Source organism: Myodes glareolus, chromosome 24 (genome assembly GCF_982192425.1).
Source record: "Myodes glareolus chromosome 24, mMyoGla1.1, whole genome shotgun sequence".
Lineage (NCBI taxonomy): Eukaryota > Metazoa > Chordata > Mammalia > Rodentia > Cricetidae > Myodes > Myodes glareolus.
Genome location: NC_142049.1, coordinates 42210524 through 42232948, shown reverse-complemented (window position 1 = coordinate 42232948; position 22425 = coordinate 42210524). Strand labels below are relative to the sequence as shown.

At 49.0% G+C, this 22425-nt stretch overlaps 1 protein-coding gene across 6 annotated transcripts in view; it reads right to left on the bottom strand.

The window, feature by feature from the left end:
- The window catches only part of Nav2 (neuron navigator 2), a 356673-nt gene that overhangs the window by 197530 nt on the left and 136718 nt on the right, over nt 1–22425 (bottom strand). For all 6 annotated transcript variants that reach the window (XR_015736368.1, XM_087901386.1, XM_087901385.1 and 3 more), the window contains exons 4-5: nt 11706–11778; nt 3067–3331 (exon numbers count right to left, since the gene is read on the bottom strand). Coding sequence is in view for 5 of the 6 variants with exons in the window: in XM_087901386.1 (XP_087757512.1) it covers nt 3067–3331; nt 11706–11778 (338 nt within the window). In the remaining variant the exon portion in view is untranslated. The remainder of the gene's footprint in view (nt 1–3066; nt 3332–11705; nt 11779–22425) is intronic.

Here is a 22425-nt window from a genome sequence, read left to right as displayed (position 1 = left end):
TTGGATGTTTCCTAATTAATGGAATATGGGTTGTATTCAAGGCAGACACACACAGAAAGAGTAAGGCTTAGGAAATGTGCTCTTTCCCGAGATTCTATACTGTAGGAAACTTCTTGTGGTGAGCTATGGATCAAGCGCCCAGTCGTGATGCGACTAGGAAGTGATGAGGCACTCCATGGCTGCTCTGACATCCTCACGCCAATGTCTCAGATGTACTTGAGGAGTACTGGGCAGCTTCCTAGAGAGCCGCCGAATTTGGTGTTTGTTATCCCAGGACACGTTGAGCCTAGATGTTTTCTTAATGGGCATGCTTGCATCTTAAAGAGTTCTAACAAAACACCAGAGCAGATTGGCATCTCAAGGGCTCCCACCAGCACCTGACACTAATAACCAGGGGTTCAAATGGTTACTCTTTGGGGCTGTGGCTACCAAAGACAGAATGTGGGGCTACTGACACAATGGAAGCCAGTCGGTGATGTAATTTTTTCACCCTTCAGTCCATAGCCAGAGTGTTAGTGTGGGATATCCTATGTCCAGAGCTTGGCGAGATTCCTTTGAAAGCCCAAGTGGAGAGCAGCAATGCACAGCAGATGAGATCACCCACGTTCAGAAGTAATCAAGCCTGGTAGGATGGGGGGGTGGGGTGGATGAGGACCTAAGCACTCAATCCGAATCCATGCCACCACTGTGTAGGGACGGAAAGCAGTGGAATTATGGCAAGAACGCTTTTGTAGATGGAGTGAATGAATTTTACTGCTCTGGCTGTTCTTGAGGTCAAGTGTTCATTAGCAGCAAGTTGCTTTCCTCACAACCTACAAATCTGTCTTTACTGTCTGGACGTTCTCCTCTTTCCCCTGCTCTAGACAGTGAATCTGTTTGTAGGCCTCTTGGCTCAGCCTCTAACATACACTTCAGGGTCCCTCTCCGTCTGCCTCAGACCATCATGTTCCGAGTCACTCACGCCGCCTAGACTGCAAAGTCCTCCATCTTACTCTTGCTCCCTTCACAAGCTCATTTACCAAAGAGATTTTTTTTTTAAAAAAAAATGCAAATCCAATTAAACCCTGAGCCTCCTGGAACCTTAGAACAGAGTCCAAACTGCTCCCTTTCAGCCTGACTCTGGCCGCATCACCACACAACTGTCCCCCATGAGGAAGGGTGCTGCTGCCTTCTCTCCTTGCAGGCAACCTTCCAGCTCCATCTCTCCTCATTCTGCCATGCCAAGCTCGCTCCCACCACAGAGCCTCCGCGCGAGCTGCTCCCTCTGCCAGATCTCCGCAGTTGAGGTTTGAGCGGCTGGCTTCTTTTCATTCATCTCTCCACTAGGTGCCATGTTCTCGGAGGGGCCTTCCCATCCAGCCAACCCGAGCTATCAACCCTGAGTCCCACCATCTTCCTGTAGGCACACTGCTTCTCCCATCTTCCTCCCTGTTCATATGCTTGACGTGTAGCCTCCTCCAAGGACATGCAGAGAGAAGGCACCGTGGCTATCACTCATCTCTGACTCCCGGATGACTAACAGTATCTGGCACATAGAAGGTTTTGCACTAAGCAGATCAAGGAGAGCATCCTGGCAGATCCAGGGTCCCGAGCAGACATGCAAGGACAGTGCTAACAACTCAGCTGTGATGCGCTCTCCACTCCCCACAGAACCTCTCCCTGCACTGTAGTTCTAGTGAGCATCTCAGGGAAGGAGCCCATGCAGAAAGAAGGCGGTGTGGGAATGATGTACTCATCAAACAAATCACCCAAGGCCACCAGGGAGCCTCCAGCCAGGGGACAGTGCCCGGTCAGGCATCCCTCCAGGAAAGAGCACAGTGCCTGGCTGCTTAACTGTCTCCCCTCCTCTCTCATTGCTAGTCTACACGACTCTCCCATTTCACAAATGTCCATAACACCAGTTGGATAATTAGATAATTAATTAGGGGGTCTCGTTTACATTAGACCCATAACTCCTGGCTGTAATAACCTGCCAGTTGGGAAACTGCACTTTTCGTGGGGGAAACACAGCTGTGATTCCAAGGGAGCTGGGGGTCAGGCAGCTCTGGGCTTGGTTTGTGGCTAGCAGGTGTTAAAAGGTCCGAGGAGTTCAAGAAGTCTTCTGGACTCGTGCTGTGGAGCATCCAGTTTTTCAGCACACATTCAATGAAATCAAGTAACCAATCAAATCATGGCTACTGGCTTTACCGCTAAAGACTGGCAGAGTCAAAGAAAACAGTTATAACAGGCATTTCTGCAGAACTTTCTCCTAAGTCAAGAGCTTTTCAGTCTAACCCATCAGTGTCTTGGTTTTTTGTTGTTTTGTTTTTGCTTCTTCTGCCACGAAAGCAAACGGCTTGTGGGTGATCTTATACAGAATGGCTTAGGAATTTGCACGCTTATTCTCACTGAAGCAAAGAAGGTAACTAATCTAAACTCCACTTTGCTCCCTTCTGTGGCCAGTGTGAGTGGCAGGCAAGGGGCCCTCTGGAAACAGTGGCCCCCTACCCTGCAGGGAAGGGGACGGACCTGCTCCCACTGTCTAAGTTTAACAGGATCCAGGCACTTCTGTGGTCACTGGTCTCAATAGAATACGGCTTGCTCCCCTTGGGAAGGCAGCTGTCTCTTCCGCTACTGCCACCTGCCACTTTTTCTTAGGCACTGCCTCTACTTCTCCTGTGGCAAAGGGGGGGGGGGGTCATGTGTTAACATAGAACTTTTGCATTCATTAAGTGAACCGACCTTTAATGACCTTTCACCTGTCTCTGAACTCTTGGCTTGTATGTAGGTCAACACCAAAGGGACTTGACATCCATGTTTGCAATGACTTAAAGCCTTAAGAATACGCATGCATGTGTGCGTGCGTGCGTGTGTATGAATGTATTTCAGGCCAGTTTTGATAAGGGTAGGTAATAGCACTGACTGCTGGCCATTCTGAACTGTAAGAGCACACATCCCCGCCTGGCATAGGGAAGCCATGCTAGTTCCTCACAAATGAAAACCACTGACCACACAGGCTACCCTACACGGCCAGGGTGAAGGACACCTGGAGATCAGCAGCGCCACCCATCCCCGCACGGAGCCCACCTGGACTGCATTTCCGCTTGTGTTTTTGCCTGCAGGTGTGAAGCTGGCTGGAGAGGCTGGCACGAGGCTTGGGGAATGGCCAGCCCCGGTTGCTGAGGAACGCCAGCCTGGCACTGGGAAGGCGCTCCGGCCACCTGAGACCCGGCAGGTGGCAGAGGGGATGATGACAGGGGCTGTTTCTGGGGCTGCTGCTGCTGCTGCTGCTTGTATCGGGAAAGGCTGAAGAAGAGGCCTAGGATGGCCTTGAGGTTTCCATTCCTGATCTCTGCAAGACAAATAGAGAGAGTCTCGTCACCAGAGGCACAAAAGTAGGAAAGAGAAAAACCTTGTCAAATTGACTGCATGGTTGAAACTACCATGAAATTTTAAATGTTTAAGGAACACCTAATTTTGTAGGCAATATGCCCTCCCTGTCTCAACTGGAAATGACTTAGCACAATCAATCTGCTTGATGTTTTCATAAATAAAATTTAAGTTTCTTGCTTACTATGTAATGTAGTTTTAGAATGGCTGTGAAGGACCGCCTTTGCACAGACAACAGAAACAAAATAAAGCTTCTTCCTTCATCCAGTGGGCTTCTTCAGCCCCACCTGAGTTCAACTCTTGGAGGTCCACTCAGAACACTCCTACACCACAAAGAAATTAGTTTAGTCTCCCACGGGGTTGCAGTAGATGTCCCAGGCAAGTCAGAACTGGCTGGCTGGCAAGGGCCAGGAGGAACTTCTCAGTAAGAATATCAGTGAAAAGAATGAGCGTCCTCCTCAAGACTGAGCCTGTGATCTGGGCAAGGCTCTGGATCCGGACGGCTCTCTGGCGCTAGCAGAGACACTATGATCGAGCTTGATGTGCCAAGTTCACATTCTGAGCCTCGAGCCATACAGAGCATGCCAAGTGGCCATCACTGCCGCCAGATCCTCTCTCCTTTACCCAGTCATCTTCTTTTTAAATTCATGGCTCAACTCTTGTCCTTTGAATCCGTAGCTCTAATTCAGGTTGAGCATGGGTCAAGAGCGTAGGAACCAGCTCCTGTAAGGGTTCATGTGAACTACTTTCTGTAGCAATATAAATTTGAACAGAGTGAGGAGAATTTTACACCCCAGACAGTACTTTTCAGATATTAAAATTCATTTGCCTAAAGGCATGCCTAAAGAGCTGTGGCAAGGAATAAAATATTTATTCCATACAGAAGCATCCATACTTTTATGTAGCATTTTTAACATCAGCTGCCAATGGCCACAGGCTACACTGACCCCCAAGGGAGTATGATAGGACCATGAGGAAGAGAGACATCAAGGGAAGGAAACCCAGAGAGGTGATATTCCCCATGACCTCCTGCTGGCTGGGTGAATGAGAGAGCTAGCCCAAAGCAAGGCCAGGGAGGTTTTAGGGACTTTGTGTGAGAGAGGTGGGAGTCAGCAGACATGCTTTCATGGGGAGTGCAGGCCTCTGGCTGAGCCCTGGCTCAGGAAACTTGCCCAGGAAGGCACAGGGCTTCCTCTGAGGTCCCCTGCAGAGAAGAATGAGCAAAGGGAAGTAATATATGCCTTCAGGAGAAGGCCTGTTCCCTCCAAAGAAGGTAGGGCAGCTGGCCAGGGCTTTGGGCCTGTTGGGTAACCCCTCTCCCAAAGGGACAAAGCCTTTGTTTTGCTGAAGCATCCCTTTCTCCAGGCTGTGAAGGAATTGACAACACACACTTCTGGAATCCGGTCTTCCTGCCACACTTTGAAGGCTAGCAGGTTCTGTGAAGGCTGCCAGGGGAAACACGGTATTTACAAAGCCTGCACCTGCAGACTCCAGCCTACCATGCTCAAGCATGGTAGTCACATGCAAGTCATAGCATCTCTCTGGCCTTCGAGGAAAGGCAATAATGCTTCCAAAGCCAGCCCCACCACACAGAGCTGTCCTCATAGAGCCAACGAGGGCGTCTGCATCAAGATTCACTGTGAACAACGACGATCTCCACCACTCTTTGGGTTGCAGGAAGACCACAGTCCCAGAATATCCCCCACCCAATAACCAAACAGCTCCAGCTTCATGCTGCACTGGTGATGCCTCTCTTGGTGATGACTTTTCGAAGCTTTAGTTATTAAAGGCTTATTCTATGAGTAAGGCACATCAATGTATGTGCACTGTATTTCTGTATTTTTATATGTGTGTTTTCATGTTGTAAGACTCAAAGCCTCTGGGCCTTTAGCCTGCAGCAGAGGGTGTTGGATCTCCTGGGACTGGAGTTACAGTTAACTGAATCCAGGTCCCTTGCAAGAGCAGTCAGTGCTTTCCGCCACTGAGATGCCTCTTCACTATAATTTATTTTTAATCTGCAGTTTCCTTTGAATGCACAAGGAAGAAGGGGACGCCACGGCAGACCCATGGAAGTCACAGAGGGCAACTTGAGAAAGTCAGTGCTCACCTCCCATCACGTAGGCCTCAGGCAATTGGAGGACAAATGCTTTTACCTGCGAAGCCATCTCTCCAGCCCCAAACTATGATATTGATACATGGGGCTCTTTCTTGATTATGCCACAATGACAGCTGAAAGGTAGGGCTCGCCTAGTCCAATTGGGATACCCAGCCATTGCTTAGGAACTATCCCGTACAGTGCAGACAGCAGAGACGGTGCCAGAGATGAGGGTACGTTCCCTAACTGTGTAGCTCGGCTTCAGTCCTTCAGCTGCTTCCTTCCCCGGCCCAAGAAAACCAAAGGTCCCCAAATGTCCTTATAAAGTACATGAGTACCACAGACTTGAGTTTGGGGGAGGGGAGGGTGACTCAGCGACCTCAGCCGTGGGAAAACTGAAGCCAACAACGGAAACAATGCACCTTTGGTCATCAGGTGAACAGAGACCTGAGTGAGGGCCGAAACTCGGGAGTCAACCCTGTGTGGGCATTCAGATGAGCACCTATGAAGGAGCTTGCAGCAAGCAGACAAACTCCTCTTGAAACATGAATTCATTAGAGAGATGGCAGCTATTCTTGGAGATGAGACTACGTCAAATCTATTCTTGTGCCATTCCCAGTTATCAGGATGGTGTAGTTTGGGATCAGAAGCTTTATGACTGCCTAGTGTGTGTCCCCAGCAGGTCACAGGTGCACGGTGTCCATCATTCTGACCCTGGCACAGGGGTACTATCATCCGCTCTGTTACTTAAGGGGAAACTAAAGCTCAGAAAGGCACTGGGATGTCTCCAATAAGCTTGGAGGTGGAACTTGAATCCAGGCTTTTTCTAGCTCAAGGGCTGGTCTTCCTAACGCTGTGTGGCTTGGCTTCCTTGCATGCCCATCACATGGGGTGAATTTAAAAACAGACCAGATAATGTTTTATTTATTAAGGTAGCTGGTGGGCATAAGTATTCTTCATTCTCCTGGTGTGTCCAACATTCCTTAACACTTTAAAAAAAAAAAAAAACCACACAAGAAAAACAAAAAAGGGAAAACAAGAAAAGCTAAAAATAAAATAAATAAAATAAAATCCAAAGACCTCAGCATGTCCAAGGGCTCAGAATCTGCCTGCTGCAGTAGGGGGCATGTCCATTCCCTACGTACGGTGGCCATCAAGTCATTTGCTGCTCATAAGTGCTTCCCTTTCCTCTAAAGCGTTTCCAGCTGTCAGAGGTCACGGTACTGCTCCAGCATACACAACTCTTTTTCTTGGCATTTTTATTATAAAGATCATGTACTCAGAAGCCAACCCCGGGGGGGTTGAATCTCTGCAGTTCAGAACTCAAAGGCTTTGTGTCATAAGTCTCAGAGACCCCATCCCTTCTCTCACACAGTAAGGACGTCTCCATGCACCTTCCCCTGGGGAAGGTGTGAGGTGTGAAGAGAGTGAATGAGAAACCAAGCACACCAACATCTGCTGGAGCACACCTCTGAGCTCAGAAAACACAGGCCGTCTCCCTGCAGCCACCTCAGCCACCTCTCACGGCTTTCTACCCAAGGGAAGCCTGAGAGAAGTGTGCTCGCCCTGCTTTCTCTGAGGGCCACACAAAGATCATCACAGGTCACCTCACAGTGGACAGGATTCAACGGTGGCTTTCTTTCTGGTTCTTCAAATAGACTGAGGTATTACACACCTTGTATACATACAGTTAAGTATACAATTCAATGATTGCTAGTGAATTTAATCAGCTATAATATTAGAACATTTCCACTGGTGCAATTTCTTGCACTCAGTGGCAATACGTTCTGAACCTCCTGGACACCCATGAATCTGCTGTCTCTATAGATTTGCCTTTTCAAGACATTTCATGTAAATCACACAATTTGTAGTCATTTGCATTTGGCTTCTTTTACTTAGCATATGTTTTGCCGTTGTTGCTTTTCTAGCTTTCTTTTTATAGTACTGGGGGTTGAATCTAGGGCCCCACACATGCGAGGCAAGCCTTCTGCCACTGGGCTACACCACCAGCCCTTAGCATAAGGCTTTATCCAACCACATTAGAACAGGCATGGGCTTTACGGTGCTGCATAGTACATCACTATATGGGCATACCATATTTTGCTTATCTACTCCCCAGTTGATGAAATGTCGGATTTTGTTTCTGTATCACAAAGAACTCAACAGAGTTGAAAGCTCTCAAAGCCACATAGCCTAACCCATGGGTGGTCTGCAACAGACAGCATCCCAAATAGCTAGAATTGTGCTCTGCCCACATTTCCAAATGGTATTTGCCTGGCGAGCCAGCTCCACAGAGGAAGTCTAGAAACAATACCCCTAAGCCCACAGGAATGCTGACATTTCCCAAGAAGGGATCCTCATTCTGCATGGGATCTGGCAAGTCCACCTAGATTTCTAACCCAGGTTAAGAACAGGAACACCCAGAGTGACGCCCCTGGCCCAGGGAGACCACGGACAAGTTAAGTACTTGCTTTCTTTTCTTGGGCCACCCTCCTCCCAATGGAAGGGCAAATGGCACAGACCGTCCAGTTGTAGTGACGGTCACTACTGTCAAGACACACACCTTCTCTGCTTTCTGCCTGACCCCTTTGTTCCCACTGGTTTGTACTAATATGGTCGGATACAGAGATGTTACAAGCGGACAACAGGTAAGACGGCTAAGGCAAAGGTTGGTTGTGTTTCGTTTTGTTTTGTTTTTGAGACAAAATTTCCTGTAGCCCAGTCTGGCCTTGATCTCAATAACCAAAGATGACCTCGAACCTCTGAGTCAAAGCATAAGGGGGAGGCTACTGCATATGGCAACTGTGAGACTCTCATCTAAATCCCGTCTGCCCTGTGGGTCTGTGGCATTGCTCTGGCAGAGGAGCTGACTGCATGACTGCTTTGGTTGGACCCCTCAACCACCCACTCTGGTGGCCCTGTGTCCCAGCAATGGCACTATCTGTGGGGAAGGTGAGACGAAAGCACAGAAGCAGAACCCATGGAGACCCGTGGGGACAGAAGCTGCCACTGGGTGATGCTGGTATACAAACACACTCCACCTGTTCCCTGCACCCCTAGGGTCCAGAGAGACTTCCTGCAGCCCCACCCAAGATAAGAGGAGGAGCAGGTTGGCAATGATGTCACTTTAAATGCACACGCTCCTTCAGGAGTCACCTAGCAGAACTGCCCGTGACCACTGAGTCCTGGGCCTCCCGCTTGCTTCTGTCCCTGCTTACGGTCACCTGTAATGCCAGAAAGTCGTCAGAAATGTTTAAAAAATGATGCAGCTTTAATGTTTTTTGTTTTGTTTTCCTTTTGAAGCTAATCGAGAGCCTGAGGAGCCTCCTCAGAGGCAGCACGCTGGCAGCTGGAAAGCCCCACAGATGCATTCCCCACCCTTTCCCAGTGATTACAGCTGGCACAGGAACCGGCGGGCCCTGTGCACCTGTCCTGCCGTGCCGTGGTAGTGCAGGCCTGCCCCAACCCGCCTTTAGAGAGAGCCACACTGAGCCTTTGTTCCAGGCCCAGACGGCGGGTGCCTGGAGCAGTGGCTGCAGCCATAGTCCACAGTGGTGTTGCTGGTCTGAGTGGGTATCCGGCCCACGCCTCCTGCACTCTCGGTGCCCTTGAGGCCCAGGCCCATCTCTTTGCTCTTGGAGATGTGCCAGAGTCTGCCAGTTTAAGCCTGCCCTGCCCCAGGGTGATGTTCAAGATCTGCCCTGCTCCGTCCTCCTTCCAGACTCCACCTGTCATACCTGACAACCTGTCCTAGGGAGTAAGGGTGGTCTTTCGGAGGATACCTGGGCTTTGTTGTTCCTGGCCCCAAGTCCATCCATCCTCCCATGTGGTAAAGAAGCAGAGATCAAGAATGAGGTGTATTTCATTGATGGCTGGGCATCCCGGGAATTCACCGGGTACCTGGGTCTGCAAGTTGCTTATGACAACAAGGAGCTGTGCCTGAGGAAGCGGTGTCCAATGCAGCTAACAAAGGCCAATGCCCTGCTTGGGCAGCCTGGGGGCCTTTTCAGAGACAGGGTTAGACAGGGTTGTGTCTCTGGCTTTGCCAGGATGAAGAGGCACCTACCAGAGATGTCATTCACAATCTCTCTGTGTATATGAACCTGTGTGTATGTGGTGTGTATGTCTGTGTACACACGTGTGTGTCCAGATGCACGGTGGGGGAGGCAGAGATGTAGAAGCCACTGTAGAGGCCACAGATCAACCTCTGGTGTCTTCTTCCATCTCTCTTCATCTTGTTTTTTGAGACAGAGCCTCCCATCATCATTGGACCTGAAGCTTACCGAATGGCTACCTGGGCCTCTCAACATCATTGGACCTGAAGCTTACCGACTGGCTATCTGGTCAGAGAACCCCAGGGATCCTGCTGTCACCATCCTCTATCTTTCTCAACACTAAGTTCTACATTTCTAGGCAAGGATGGTATGCCACGGCCAGTTTTATACATGGGTTCTGTGAGCTTCAGCTCATGTCTTCAAGCTCACACAAAGCAGAACTTCACCCCCCTCCCCGAGCCATGTCTCCAGCCCCACTCAGAACAGCTCTCAGCCAGTTTCTCCATCAGTAAACCACGAGTCCCATAGACTCCAGCTTCTGCCATGAGAACAGGAGCCAATGCAGATAAGTCCTCCAGAGCATGGTTGACATTTGTCCTATACCTTAGAAGTACAAAGAAGGGCAGATAGGAGGACAAACGAAGCAGACAGACAGACAATAGACAGCTGGTAAGTGGCCAGGAATCACCTCCAGGTCTAAGGGAGGAGGCGAGACTGCATGGTCAGCATCTCACTGATGCCTTGCTGTAGAGCACAACTCTGTAGAAGTCCCTGCAGATGCTCTCCTGGGAGGACAGAAGCCCACACCATTCCCAGACACTAAGAGGAACATGTTCTGCCACCTACTGGCCAGCACAGGAATAGCACAGGGGAAGATCCTGTTCACTGAATTTGAGTCTGCTGCTGAACCCTGAAGGTCTCAGCAATGAACACAAAGTCCACAGAGAGGAGGCCAACACCCAGGTAGGGCAATCCTCTAGGAATCCTTCTGTAAATCCGGAGATTAAGCTTGGCCAAGTTACTCCCGAGACTCATGGAACACGGTGGCCATGCCTGCCCAAGGCCAGGCTTAGCAAAAGGAGAATGCCAACCCCTTTCTGACACAGTCCAGGCAGAGGCACACTATGCCCAGAAGCCATTTAGGCCACCCACCTCCAACATGGAGGAGACAAGAGTTCAGAAACACAGCCAGAAGATCCAATCTTTCACCTCTTGGCAGAAACAAGACATAGTCCCATGTAGAACCGACGAGGTCTGCAAACTTACCTGCTCCATATGTGGACTCCGGCCTCACTGCTCCCCTCAGCCCCACCCCAACTCCCAGGGCCAATGCTCCCCTACATCTTTTCAGCGCACACTCCTGCTATGCTAGGAGGAGTGACTGAAACGCCCCAACTGCTCTACCTGTTCCGGGGAAAACCGGAGGCAGATGCAGCCTAATGAGGTTGGGAAGATGCCTGGCCTATGGCAGCTTCAGAGCTGGCAGCTGCCTGTGTTTACAAACAGGGGGAAGGGGAGGAGGGAGGGAGGGAGGGAGGGAAAGACGAAAGACGAAACAGAGACAGAGACTGAGGGCTGTGCCGATTCCAGGTGGAGGTGCTGCCTGAGGAGGCAGATAATCTTGGCCGGCCCACTCCAGACCATGACCCCACCTGACAACAAACCTCTAGCAGACACCATTGGTGCTAATGAGCCGCCAAATCCAGGTTAATTAAAAGCTAATCAGGAGGTGAAAATGTGGCAGCGTGTTCACAAGCCTTGCTCTCCGTGTCCTCAAAAGCAAGGTCAAGGCGCTACCACTCAAGGCTAATCAGCTCCCCTGGGTGCTGGACGGTTGAACCTTGTCCTGTGGTTGCACGTTCTCTTTCCCACACCCAGGGCCTGGTGGAGAACCTGCTGCACTACAGGAGTGGGAACCAGCATTGCTCAAGCAGGCACTTCTCCAACTGGAGCAGCAAGCTCCTTCTCTCCTCCCACACCCTCTGTGGCATGCAGACGTGGCGTGCACACCGGGCTGCATTCTTGGACTGATCGGTGAGTTGTCAGAAAGTTAACATCCTCAACTCCGTCTGAAAGGGCACCCAACCAGGACAGCCCGCCAGCACCCCTGGTCTTGACCGCAGCAATTACTTGTTAGGTAACAGGTGGGCATTGCTAATGAAGAAAAGGCGTGGGCTCTGACTCACCTTCTGCAGACAGCCCCTGGGTGTTGATTCCCTTAGCTGCCAGGAAATTCAAGCAGGCATCTATGTTTTCAATCTAGAAGGGGGGAAAAAAAAACACAGGACACATTGAATACACATTCAGCTATCTCCAGACACGCTCATTAGGAACCAACAGCAAGGCAGAATGCACTCAAAACAGCCAATGAGATAAACGGAGGTTAGGACCCTCAAAGCGGTGTCTGTACTCACAGGAAGCGGTTACTTAATATCCCCACCACACGGTGCCAGAAGTCGAGGTCTTGGATGGCTTACAGATGCCAAAAATAACCAGGGTGGAATGAGATCTCTCATCCTGATCAATGTCCCCACAGTGTGAGCCTTAGAACCGGAGCAGTTGCCAGTAACACAGAGGTGGGGATGGAACTGATGGAGACACCCTAAACCCACCCGTTTCCAGTCAGAAAAGATGCAGGCAGCCAAGTGTCCAAATGGTGGGTGGCAGTTTCAGCAGGAATCAGTGTTTACCCACAAAATTCTCGGCCTGACAGGCGCTGCAGGTGACCACAGAGACCCATGACCTCTGGGGTACCGCCGTCCTTTGTCCTCTCAGTGGCAAGGATAGAGCCACCGGCCAGAGTCTGGGAGGCTGCCCCTGTGTGCTAGTGTTGACACCAAGGCCAAAGGCACATCGATGACAGACCTTGAACAAAAAGCAATTAGGTCATTCCCAAAGGTCTGGTTTGACTTCAGCTGTCAGGGCTAATTGCTTTTTGTTTTAAAGGAGAATATTCTGACTTGATGACTGTCTCTGGTGACCAAAAGTAAAAGAAACCACTTTTGACCAGATATAGCTATCTCTAAACTTCATAGAATTTGCACTACAGGAAAAAAAAAAAAAAAAAAAAAAAAGGTCTGGCAGTTGTGAGGCACACCTCTAATCCCAACACTCAGGAGGCAGAGGCAGGTGAATCTTTGAGTTGGAGGCCAGCCTGGTTTACACAGTTAGTTCCAGAACAGTCAAGGTTACACAAAGAAACCCTGTCTCAAAAAACCAAACAAACAAACAAACAAAAGAGAATTTGCACTTAACTCCTGCAGCAGGATTTCCCAGACACCTTCAAGGTTTGTGTGCACTCCAACCAATATCTACTCCGCGGAGTTTATTCTAAACGAACAAAGGACTGCCTTTCACAACCAATACATTGATTGCCCTTCTCCCGATTCTCAGGCAATGTCTTAACAGGCGGGCCCACAGCCACAGCCAGCTGGAGTGCTCAATATCTCTAATCTGAAGACAACTCGGCTCTGTGTTTGTGGCCACTCTTCCAGTCCTTTCCTCCTCCACCCATTGGCAGAGCTTCATCCACCTCCCGAGGCCTTGGATTCCGGAGTGTACCAGAATGTCCAACACATCCCATGCTGTATCGTGGTCTCAAAGCGATGGCGGCTCTCGCTATTTAGCTACTTAATAGGCTCTGGGACACCTGATTGACACTGTGACATCTTAGGAGAGCCCACACAGACCCCAGCTCGAAGGGACTCTCTCCAAGAACTTTTTTTTTTTTTTTGAAAAAAATTCAGGTTCCCTCTCCTTCCGGACAGTCAGCCAACCCTGAAGGCTCTCACCAGGCACTCCGCTGATGTATAGTCATGAGGCCACCAGGGCCTACCATCTTGAAGGGGAGGGGAGAGCAGGGAGAGAGGAAGAAATCACTGCCTTACCCTGGCACATGATGTGAGGGAGCAATCTGCTCCCATTTGTAAGTACAAGAATAATTACATTTCCCAAAACTGCTTTACCCTATTACAAAACCCTGCTTGTAAGAGACAATAATACTCATCAGAGAAAATACTGCCCGTGAAGACTTGTTTCTGATATCTATAGAGCAAAACACTTAATGGGAAGCTGCGGACCCACAAAGAAGCACTGTTTTATATGTATGTATACACACACACACACACACACACATACACACACGTATTTATTTAAAGAGAGGTTCTCACTATGTGGCCCAGGATAAACTTGAACCCCTTAAACAAGCCTCCTGCCTGTCTTTGGAGTGGCTGGTTACTGCAGGTACGTACAACCTCCTCCAGCCCAAGCCACTATCCCTTTGGAACCACGATGAAAGTATGGAATTTGTTGAGTATTATGACACACTTCTATAATCCGAGTGCCTGGGAGGAAGAGGCAGGAGAACTGGAGGTTGAAGGCCTACCTGGGCTAGATGAGCTCCCGTCTTAAAAGACTCACAAGAACTGGAGAGACAGAACACTCTTCCAGCGAACCTGAGTTCGGTTCTCAGCACCCACATGGCAGCTCACAACTGTCAGAAACTCTAGCTCCAAGAGATCTTGCTTCTTCCTGCTTTTGTTGACAGTAGGAACACATATGGTGTCCATGCATATATGCAGGTCAATAATCATAATATAAAAAATACAATAAATCTTAAAAACCAAATAGAAGTGCTGTATACCCACATACTTCCACATGCCCTTTTCTATAATACTACTTCTTTTATCTATTTATAATTTCCATCTCTTCTCATCCATCCCATTTCCCTCCGACTCTCCCCACGTCCCCTCCCCCTCGCTCTCCAGTCCTGATAATACCACTTCTTTAGTAAAAGATCTTTATCTTGCATGAGGCTGATGAGAGACACTTAGGTAATTATATCCGAGTGGGAAAACAGAAAGGGAAAAGCTGTTTATCACTGAATTTTTGCTAATGCCAAAATTAAAAGTGGTACAGTTAACGCTTACCCTAGAAAGGGTCATGGAATAAGGCAAAATACTTCGGTACTAGGAAAACAAGGTGAAACTACAGGAAGGCGGGGGTACTTTAGAAAGGCACTCACTCTACAACACTGCACTTCTACAGAGCTCTCTCTCCAAGGATCAGGCAACACAGGTACTCCTCACATCTATAGAACACTCAGTGCACACACATCATGTGCAGCACATGGCTGGCTCTTCTTGCAAAGCTAGCCTTACCATATGTCAATCGGCTATCTGCTGGAATTCCTTATAGCATTAAGTCTATGAGAAGAATGACTAAGTCTACGTAGGCCACCACTATAAATAGGCACTCTCTCCTTAGTTTTTGAAGGCCTATCATTCTTTCACAGATTTGCATGGTTTCATCCCCATTCCTTCACTGGGTGGGGAGAAAGGGTAGAAGAGAAGACGATGCTGTATGGGCCACATCTTAGGGATGCCATAATGCAGGTGGGGTATCAACAGCCATCTAGTTAGTAGGTTGAGGCCAATGACAGGACTGCCCTCTCTGAGGCAGGGTTACCCAGTCAGAACACCAACAGTACTGAGGCTGAGAGTCCTCAGCCAGTCAGCCTCGCTTGTACCTGTCAGGTGCTGGGCTCCAGTCTCTGGATGCCACCGATTTTAGTCAGGGCCACATGACGGGGAAAGTGAGACGAGAAAACTAAGGCCAGGCTTTTGGCCAGGATCACCCAGGTTAAAGGGCTGGGGAACTGCACCCAGGAAACCCTCCTGTCTGGCTCAGGGACCTGCAGTCACCCAACCTTCCCTCTTGGGGGTCCAGAGCCATTCCACGCCCACCCTGGCTTCCCCCAAAGCACATGAATTGGGGAAGCATCTGAAACTTCTTTCCTTAGGTGAGCAGGAAGCATTAGGGCACAAAGAAATCCCAAGGGACAACATTCAGAAGAGTGAACTGTACTCCCAGAAAACATCTGATTAAAAAAAAAAAATTAAAAACTGGGCCATAGTGTAAAGGTCACCCACAAGTACACTGAATCTGTCCTCAATGCCCTGAACTCTGCAAAAGAGCAGCTAAGAAAAAAATTCCTCAACTCACAAATCCACTCTCTAATCACGTTCTTCTGGGGCTAGAAATCACTCCTGACAAGGAGGCTGGGACCCTCACTCTTTTCATCTGCACCCCAGGAACACAGTGAGGCTGGGGAGCAGGCAGGGATCAGGCCTGGATTGTAACCGCTGGCTTCATCTGGAATGAGATCAGAAGCAGGGCCTACCGCTTTGATCCCGGTCCTCTCGTGATTACAAGGTACCTTAAGGTTTTCCTCCAAATACAGCTCCAGCTCCGGTGATGCACCCAGCTCAGCGGCTGCCTGCGAGCCACTGCCCCACCCCGGCAGCATCTCAGGGCTCATTACAGGGCAAAGATGCCCTCGTGCCATCTCTAGAGAGGCTCATGTGTGATCCAGACACCCAGTGTGAGCAGAGGAGACAGGGAGAGGAGACTCTTAACAAGAAAAGTATGTAAATAGGACCAGAATTGTTCATTAGCACGGTGCGGCCAATATAAACTACTTTCCAAAATTAGCTGAAAGAAAACAAATCTGTGTGAAGTCTGACATTCCAGTATTGCCTGTAGAGGCCGGGGCCGGGGCCGGGTGAGAAGGCTTTTGTAATTGTTGCCATGGAGATGGGTCAAGCGCTTGCTCTGGTGGGCAGCATCAGCTGAGGTTGGAAGCCCAACAGAGGAGCCACCATGCGGCCTCGACATGGAAGGTGAATATCTGAAGAATGGGGCAGGATAAAGGAACAGATGAAGGCCAGAATGCCTCCCCCAGAATCTCACTGTTTGGAGCCAAATGTACCGCAGCCTCCACCCCGAGCAGGCCTTTCTCACTGTCTGTCATCACCTCCGACCTGAAGAGTGCAGGTTTACAAGACAGCTTCCACAGCTGTGTGTGTAAGTCTGTCTCCATACTCAGAAGTCCATCCTGTAGACCAGCACTCAAGAGGCAGAAGCAAGGGCATGTCTGTGAGTTCAAGGCTGGCCTGGTCTATACAGCAAGTTCCAGGACAGCCTAGGGGATGTAGTGAGAAACAAATGATAAAGCTCTTGTTTCAGGTCTGATCAAAACCTGCCTGGGTCTCCTGCTAACAAACACGCAAGCCTCCGAGGGAGGACTGCTGTCTGTCTCCTCTGCAGCTTAGACAGTGATCAAATACCATCTGTTGTAGCAGTTGTCATGGCAACACCGTTCTCCGAATACCAGCGGAGCTTAGCGCACAGTGCATGAAAATGCCGAACGCAAGCAAAGATGTCTGCCTCTCCTGGAGCTTGACGCTCCTGGCAGAATGGTACCTTGGCCATACTAAGTCCACACAAGCTTCTCACTGTGCCCCTTGGGGCTCTCCACTCCAGAAGACGCCAAGGAGCTACTGCATCAGGGTCAAGCCAGGCCATATCATGTTATTATTAAAAAAAAAAAATCACAAGATACCCACCCAGGCCCTAGGCAAGGCTAGGTTTGAACATGCAAACTCTGTTACTCAAAAAGCAGTGTGACGTCTAAAATTTATGTATCAGCTCAAATGATATCTTGTGTGCATGAGAGACAGACAGAGACAGAGAGAAAGAGAGAGAGACAGAGAGACAGAGACAGAGGAGAGAGAGCACTCCTCATTCCTGATGGTGCTACTTGCCATCAAAACTAGCCATCACTGGGCTGCCAAGATGGCTCAGCAGTTCAGGGTGCCTCTGCTATACAGTCCGACGACTTGAGTTTCAGCTCTGGATCCCACAGTGGAAGGAGACCAGCTCCTCATAGCTGTGCTCTCCACACGTGCACTGTGCACATGACACCTGAATTCACACACACACATACACACACACACACACCAGTAATTTACTGGCGGCCCTGAGAGGGATCACTACACAGTCAGAACGTAGCACTCACTGACTGAAGGGATGAAGAGGAAAGTGTGTTAAGGCCCAAGGAAGAGGCAGAGGTGGGGAATGAAGGAAGGCAGGACCTTTCCATCACCGAGGCAACTGCAGCCACACCCTTCCCAGCAGAGCCTGGGGATGGGCTATTCTGTGTTGAGTATGGCTCCAGCCATAGCCTCCACACGAAGTTCTAGGGATTATGGACTAGAAGGCAGATGAGGAGGCACAGAAGCAGCCTTCAGCATCTGATTCCAGGTTAAAGGAATGTTTCCTACCTAAAGGTTACCATGCTCCTCTGACAACCTGTCCTCATTTCTGTAGGGAGCAGAGAAAGCTCTGAGGGAACCAAGTCTTGAGTGAATGTGTATCTGTTGACATGGGAATGGCCATGCTAAGAACTCAGCCTCAGACTCATGGGACGCTGGGAAAGCTGGTCCTCATATGGATCAGGCTCAGGAAGGCCAAGCCTCCCTGCCAAAGTCCAAGTGCTTACAAATGACTGATCAGTGTGTACGAATAGCAACTGCAGCTTTCTTCTCTGGGATGTTTGCAGCCTGAGACTGCTCAACCCCTCCTCCACACGCTGAACATGATACACAATTTAATGATACTTTATAAGCATGCACACAGCCCTCCAGACCCCTGCCTTCCTGTGTATGTATGCATTTGTATGTCTGTCTTCTCCTCATTCTTTCTCAGGGTTCCCAAGGACCCAAGCAAGACACGCAAGGCAAGGGACATTTCTATGCCTGTTTATAAAGATACCTAAATAAAAGAAGAAGACTATCAACTCAAAAAAAAAAGACAAACTATATACACTCTGGGGACATGCCCTCTTAAACACTGGGCACCTAGGAGCAGTCTTTGATGTACATGTAAGGGGACGTGCCAAGTGCCTGCTCTGCCAGCCGCGCTTCGTTTCCTACCACCTCTGTCCGTGTAACCCCAGAAGAGCTCACACAGAGTTTTCTATTTGAGAAGGAGGCTTCAGACGTGAAGGGCTCACACCTTGATTGTCCATCATTTCCTAGACAGATAAACACTGGGAGCACCTGGGCCTGACCTTGCAGATCGGCCGGCTGCTGCCTGCCTGGATGGTTTGTCATTCTGCTTCTCAAGAGGTTAGTGTGCACAAAGCCATGGCCAGATGGGAGGGACAAGTTCCGGTCTTCTATCCCAGAGAAGCTGACAAGAGTCAACACTATTGTAAGCACAGTAGCCGGACTCGAGGAAACATTCGTGTCTGAGATGACAGATAGCCTGTAATCAAGACAATCGATGCACCGTATATGAAAACTGAAAGCCCAGGTTTATCAAAGATGCACAATCACCTGTCACAACACAAGTGACTAGTCCCCCCCCCCCCGTTTTTTAATGTATGTGCATTGGTGTTTTACCTGCACGAGGGTATCAGGTGCCCTGGATCTGAAATTACGGACAGTTGTGAGCTGCCATGTGGGTGTTGGGAACTGAACCTGGGTTCTCTGGAAGAATAGCCAGTGCTCTTAACTGCTGAGTCATCTCTCCAGTCCTTACTAATCCCTTTTAAGTTGTTATTATTGTTTTGTTTTCTTTCTTTTTAGAGTCTTTTATGTTTCTAACTGATTAACAGTGTGTGTGTGTGCATGTTGGATTATAGGCATAAATCACCATGCCCAGTTAATTTATTAACCTAAAAAAAAAAAAAAAGTCAACTTAAGCTCTACTCTCAGGCCCCAGCCACTGTCATCAGGTATGGAAGCTGCTTTAGAGCCAGAGAGAGCTTATCTATCAGAGTGGGCTCGAAACGGCAGAGCCTGAGAAAGTGGGAATGGGCCGGGTGTGGCGCACGGCCCCATGTCCGCCTGTTTTCCTTCCTGCTCTGCTGCCTTGCCCAGCTCTTTCTTGCGACTTGGCAACATTATCTACCATACCATTTATAATATTTATAACTTTAACTTTCCAAGATGCTGTCAAGAATTCCTTGGGGGGGAAAAAAAAGAGAGGAAACTTTATAGGAGTCTCTCTGATGTTTTAGCAAATGGGTAAGTCCATATGGATACGAACATTCTAGACGGGGAGACACTGAAACCAAGCCTCTCAAATTCCTCCGGTGACTATCTTTTTCCATTGTGTCTCCAATTGCTAGACTAGTTCATTTTCCTAGGGTTTTCCAACTTTCCAAATCTCCTCCTTGAAACAAATCGAGCCTGACAAAGGTGCTAAAACCAGTCTTCACTCTGGAGACTCCCAGAGCGGATCCCCAGAGCTGAGCTCTGCCTGCTTTCACAGACGGTGGCACTGTAAGCAGAGACAAGCCATTAGTGATGGGGACCCTCACACAGCACAACCGTGCTCTGAGCTGCCTCCCGTCAGAGCACAGCCCTTCCCTCCCTGCTCCCGTTCCTCCCCTGTTCTTGTTGGCTTTCTGTTGCTGTGACTAAATACTGACCAACAGCAACTTGGGGAGGAAAGGATTTATTTGGTTACAGTCCGTCACGAAGGGAGCAAGGCAGGAGCTCAAGGCAGGACCTGAAGTCGACTGCCTGCTTCCTTTGCATCCCAGGTCCACCTGCCAGGAGATAGCACCACCCTCAGTGGGCGGGGCCCTCCTGCCCTCAATTAGGAGTCAAAATGCCTCACAGACAGGGCCACAGCCCAGCATGGTCTGTTCAGTCTTTTAGTTGAGGTTCCGAGTGACTTTAGGTTTGTGCCAAATTGACAGCTGAAGCTAACTATAATACTGCGGGCACTCTGAAAAGTCAAGAACTCCAAGTGAGAAGCGGAGTACAAACAGAAAACGGAGGAGGGCGAAGGGGCCATCCTGGCAAGTCTCACACAGGCTGCGGGTTACCAGGGGCTGGAGGAGGCAGGAACAGGGAGTTGTCTGTCAAAGGCACAAACTTTCAGCTGTTAAGACAAGCAAAGCCCTGAGACTCAAAGGCACAGCAGGAGCAGTGATCGACAGATGGGCCAATTAAGTCAAAGACGGGAATGGTATACAACGTGAATGACTGTTATAGTTTGGATCTGAAATGTCACTGAAACGCGTTAAAGGCTTCACACCCCAGCCGGAGCTATTGGTATGTGGAGCCCATTCAATATAGGGCCCCGTGGGTGGTCTAGAAACTGGGGAGGGGGGCTGTGCTAAAGGGGCCAAGTGGATGGATGCTGCCTTTCCAAGTCTTTTTTACTTTATGGTAACCTTGAAGGGAGGAGAGCTTCGCTCTGCCGCACAGCTTCCCCACCATGATACCCCGCTGCCTTGCTGGAGACCCAGACGCAACAAGGTAGATCAGATGCGGAGCGAACGCAACAAACCAGCGCACCCAAGTGAAACTTTTCTCTTTGGAAGCTGACCATCTCAGGAATTTGTGACGGCACTGGAAAAGGATAATTCAGTAGAGCAAACTGACATTTAAAAATTAGTATTTTGCAGAGACGTTTGGCTTTACTCAGAGAGGAGGAACCAACCCAGACAGTAATTTTAACCGGAAAATTCTGACTTCCAGTTCTCCCAACATGAGGAAGCACAGGACAGCGGACACTTGCAGTAGAATCTTGTCGGGGAAGTAACTAGAACCCCGAGGTCTCACGGGGTCCTTCACAACCAGCAGCAAAACATCTGCTCTCTTCTAGGTCCTAGCCTCCATGCAGACAGCACAGTGACAAGCAACAATATTGTCTTTCTTCAGGGAACAGACAACCTACTGGGCATGCACCGGGCTTCCAAGTAAACAACCACTCCGGATACTCAGTCACAACAGTGTATGAGTCAACTTACACACTTAGACCTAGTCACATGCTCACCATTCCCTGAGTCTTCTTGGAGTTTTGCACACTTATGATCCTATACCTCAGGCTACCAAAAGCCAGAACAACAAAACAATCAGAGGGCACACCTACATTTTACACCAAAAGCTGTTTGCAGGTATAGCTGAGGGGTTGGATTTGATTTTTATACCACTGCTATAACTAACATGGAGTTGGGAATTCTGCAAGTCACGGCAAGATGCCTCATACCAAGAAATTAGATTTGACCAGTACTTCTAAACTCTATCACATGACTAAGGACACATGCCACTTAGTCAGAAACTATGAGAACAAAAATAACTTAAATAGTGTTAATGATTGAAACCGTTCTTAACCCTGCTTACTGGAAGACCCAGCATGTCAGAGACATGTTGCGGTCACTGAATAAGGAAAATACACTGGACATGGAAGGTCTCTACTGCAGGACACCGTTGGGCTTCCCAAGGCTACACGATCCCTGGCGCACCTGTGCGGAAACAGTGACAGTGTTTGGCTTGTCATAGAATGCTAATCTCTGTTACTATTTACAGCTTTGTGCAAGCATCCAGTTGAAGCAAATAAAGCTTCCACTTGCTGTTAAAAATTCAGGCCTATTAAGAAAAAAAAAACATGAATACTAGCCATTTCATGTGTTATCACCTCTTTCTCAAAGTACTGAGAAGACAGCATCCCGTCTACTCCCCATGTCCACTCCGAAGACTAAGATAACTGCTGGGTGATGGTGAAGCAGTCCATTCTACACCAACTAATAAACAAAGCAATGAGTAGAAGCTGAAAATGAGAACCAAATCCCCAAAAGACCTTCTCAAGGGAGTCTCCTAAGAAGAGGTACACGTAATACATAAAGACAGATCAAGTGATAGGGAGATGGCTCCATTGGTAAAAGGTCTGCTTTGTAACCATGAAGACTTGAGTTCAATTCCAGAAACCGGAAGAAGCTAGACCCTGTGCCGGGCCCTTGAAATCTCAGCACTAGAGAGGCAGAGAAAAGTAGACCCCTGGGCTGTTAAGGTCCAAAGGAAACTCAAATTCCCCAAGCCCAAACGGCAGTCCAAATATCCAGAAATGAGCTCAACCTGAACGATTTCTGGTGGTTAGATAAAAGGCAACATTCCTCAGGAACTTGTGAAATGGGTTCCCTTCTACCAAAAGGAGTCATTCCCCTTACTTCTGACAGCACGGACAAATGCCTATTCCGTGGTGCCTATTAGGATATCAAAGCTCATGCTGGCCTCCGGAACACCTCAGTATTGCAAGGACCTGTCA